General features: G+C 41.0%; 1 protein-coding gene across 1 annotated transcript; it reads left to right on the top strand.

Annotated features, from left to right (window-relative positions):
* The first annotated feature begins 379 nt into the window (after positions 1–379).
* On the top strand, positions 380–2,838 carry LOC116129524. The gene is made up of 2 exons (XM_031415257.1): positions 380–2,165; positions 2,536–2,838. Exons 1-2 carry the CDS (start codon positions 853–855, stop codon positions 2,792–2,794), a joined length of 1,572 nt encoding a protein of 523 aa, XP_031271117.1. The 5' UTR covers positions 380–852; the 3' UTR covers positions 2,795–2,838.
* The last annotated feature ends 283 nt before the right edge of the window (positions 2,839–3,121 follow it).

The raw sequence follows: 3,121 nt of genomic DNA, 5'->3' as shown, positions 1-3,121 counted from the left end.
ACAAACAGAGTCGGTGTGTGACTCACGGTTTCATCTTAACACTAACCACATTTTAATACTAGCTGTAGCTGGTGGTCGGTGTCAACACGTGGCGCATTCTAAGCGGCCAGATCAGATCCACTTGGGTCCGTGAAATTAGCCGCCTTGGAGTAAAATATCACAGAAAGTAGTTTCCATTGTAACCGGCTACTGACCCGGACCCCCAAACTAAACACACTTATAGTTCTCTGTTAACTAGACCGGAACTCCCCGTCTTTTACTGTATTTATATACGGTATTATTTTCCATTTCTTTTATTCTGAGTTTAAGTTAGATTCTGATATTTTTTTTTTTTTTAAATTTTAAAAAACAATTTTTCGGTTTATATATAAGACTCGTAGGGCTCTTGTGTTCCTGAATTGATAAAGCGAAGTTACGGTTTGTACTTTGTACTTCGCTTCGAGTCTTCACTGGAACTCTTCGCCGGATCTTGATCGGAGAAAGCGAGAGTTAACATTGAACAACGTTTAAATCAAACGTAAGTGTTGCCGCGTAATCTTTCTTGAATTTTTCATTTTCTCGGATCTACCTTCGATTTTTCGGTTGTCGTGCTGGTTTAGCCGGTCTCGATCTGGGAAACCAGAACTGATTTTTTAAACTTCCTACTTTTTGGGAAAATGGTGGTGGAAGGGAACGAGTTCGTTTGAAAATTTTGTCATTTGTTCATTTTGTTTATTTGTTTGTTCATTTTCAGGTGAAAGGGGAGCAAAGTAGAATACTTTTTCATGGATCTGAGTTGAAAAAGTTATTCAGATTCCTGTTTGTCAAAAGAGAAAATTTTGATTCAATTTTTCTCATCTTATCTTTAGAGGGATGGGAATAAAAGTAGCGAGCACATGTTTGCATTGGTCACAACCGATTGTTCCTCACTCTTCATCGTCTTCTCAAACACTAGCTTCAGCGGTCTCTTCACCTTCTGCGAAACGACGCCGTCACGACGGTTCAGCTCTGGTGTGCCGGTACGTGCAGAGACTTGACCGATCATCTCTCTTCGGAGCAAAATTAACGAAGCTCCGCAGGTCCCAGTCTTACGAGTACCCACAATCAAAACCACAACTCACCGTACTAAGAAGAACTTACAGTGCCAGCTTGGACGCCTTCCGGTTCCAAGATGACGGGGATGAAAACGGCGACAGTGATGATAACAGTAACGGCGTAGATCCTTCATGGCAAGCCCATGAACCACCAGAGAGTATTGAACGGAAGGCTAACAGTGTGGACCTTCCGATATCGCTAAGAATGATAAAGAGAAAGTTAAAATGGCAAGACGGGTTTATAGAAGCAGGAGAATCAGCCTATTCTTCAGTTAAAAAAGCGTTTTCATCCATGGTGTTTATAATCCGAGAGCTTCATAGCTTCACTTTACATATGAGAGAGATTCTGTATTACGAAGATTTACAAGGGATTCTTGTAAGGGTTCAAAGAGAGATGCACGCTTCTTTTGTGTGGTTGTTTCAACAAGTGTTCTCTCATACACCAACTTTAATGGTGTATGTTATGATACTTTTAGCGAATTTTACAGTATATTCAATGGCTAGTAACCCTGCACTCGCAGTTTCAGTTTCTCCACCAACAACTGAAGTTGCTTCGGTGATTGAGGTTGAGGAAAACAGGAATTTAAATTCTGGTTCTTCATCGATTAAGAGCTTTACAGTGTCTTCCTCAAGTGGGAAAGCCACGTCAATTGGAGGAAATAACAATGGCGGTGGCGGGAAAATCCGGCCGGTGGCTAGCGGCACAGATGGGGATGGAGGGTTTGACCGGATTGACCATTTTAGAACAATTGTGCCTGACGGTGCTTCACAGTTGTCATCTCTTGGGACGACTAGAGAGGCAGAGTCGGTGTCAGAGCAATTAGTTAAAGAAGAAGAGATGAATTTGTGGAATTCAATTCTTAACGAAGCTTCTCAAATGCAAGCTTCAGTAAGAGGAGACGAGTCTCTCGATCATGAGACCATGCAAAGATTCGTTTCACCAATCAAGGCCAACATTGAATCTGATGAGTACGCAGATTATTTCAAAACAGAGCTCCTTTATCAAATAAGCTTGCAGAGAGAGCCCCAGAACCCTCTTCTTCTCGCCAATTATGCTCAATTTCTCTACCTCGTTGCTCATGACTACGACAGGTATAAATCTCTTCTTTTATTTATCTAATTAATTAATTAAATTTCAGTGGTAGCCATTCGAATCTTGATACTTTACAGTCGCGAATATCTCTTCGTTTTATTAAACTTGTCGTTTGTTCATATTTGGGTTGGTGTTTTCTAAAAAGTGATAGCGAAATCAGTGGTGTAAAGCTCTTCTTCTTCAAGCTATCACACCTTTAGGCGTGACTTACCACGTTTTCACAAGAAAGATCTTGTTCATTTCACCTACCTTAGACCAGTGGAAAACCCTTTGTTGACTTTGGTTTGTTTAAACTATTTGATCACCACCCGTTAGTTAATCTGTAATTAAGACAAGATGTTGATTTGTTTGTTTGTTTGTGATTTGCAGAGCGGAGGAGTATTTCAAGAGAGCAATTGGGGTGGAGCCAGCAGATGCAGATGCAGAGGCATTTAACAAATACGCAAGCTTTTTATGGAAAGCGAGGAAGGATTTATGGGCAGCTGAAGAGACGTTCCTGGAAGCCATTGCTGCTGACCCAACAAACTCCTACTACGCGGCTAATTACGCCCACTTTTTATGGAACACTGGTGCGGAGGACACGTGTTTCCCTCTCGACTCTCCAGATGCCACTCAAGAAGAAGCTTAATCCTGTCACGTGAAAAAAAAAAAAAAAAAAAAAAAATCTCAAAACACATACACAACAAAAGTACAACCAACCAAAGCATATCACTACCCTCTCCGGTTATTTTCCGGGAGTTTCTAAAGAACAATAAAAATATGCACACAAAAAAAAAATTTGAGAGAAAGAAGAGTTTTTTAAAAATTAGTTTTGGGAAATATCTAGGAGAGTAATAGTAGTGGGTGTTTGGGAACAGGGTTGCACGTGACGTGACCGTGGTGGGGGCAATTTGTGTTAAGACTGGCGTATTGTGTTTGTCTCTGCCACTGCCACTGGAGGTGCCTCTTGGAATAT

This window comes from Pistacia vera, unplaced genomic scaffold (genome assembly GCF_008641045.1).
Source record: "Pistacia vera cultivar Batoury unplaced genomic scaffold, PisVer_v2 Contig212, whole genome shotgun sequence".
NCBI lineage: Eukaryota > Viridiplantae > Streptophyta > Magnoliopsida > Sapindales > Anacardiaceae > Pistacia > Pistacia vera.
Note: the sequence above shows the minus strand (reverse complement) of the source record. Positions and strands in the feature narration are given on the sequence as shown.

What these genes read in the sequence shown, in the direction of transcription:
- LOC116129524 (XM_031415257.1), top strand. Translation starts at nt 853, where the DNA reads ATGGGAATAAAAGTAGCGAGCACATGTTTGCATTGGTCACAACCGATT. An exon ending in GTTGCTCATGACTACGACAG is followed by an intron (nt 2,166 to 2,535) that starts GTATAAATCTCT and finishes TGTGATTTGCAG; the next exon opens with AGCGGAGGAGTATTTCAAGA.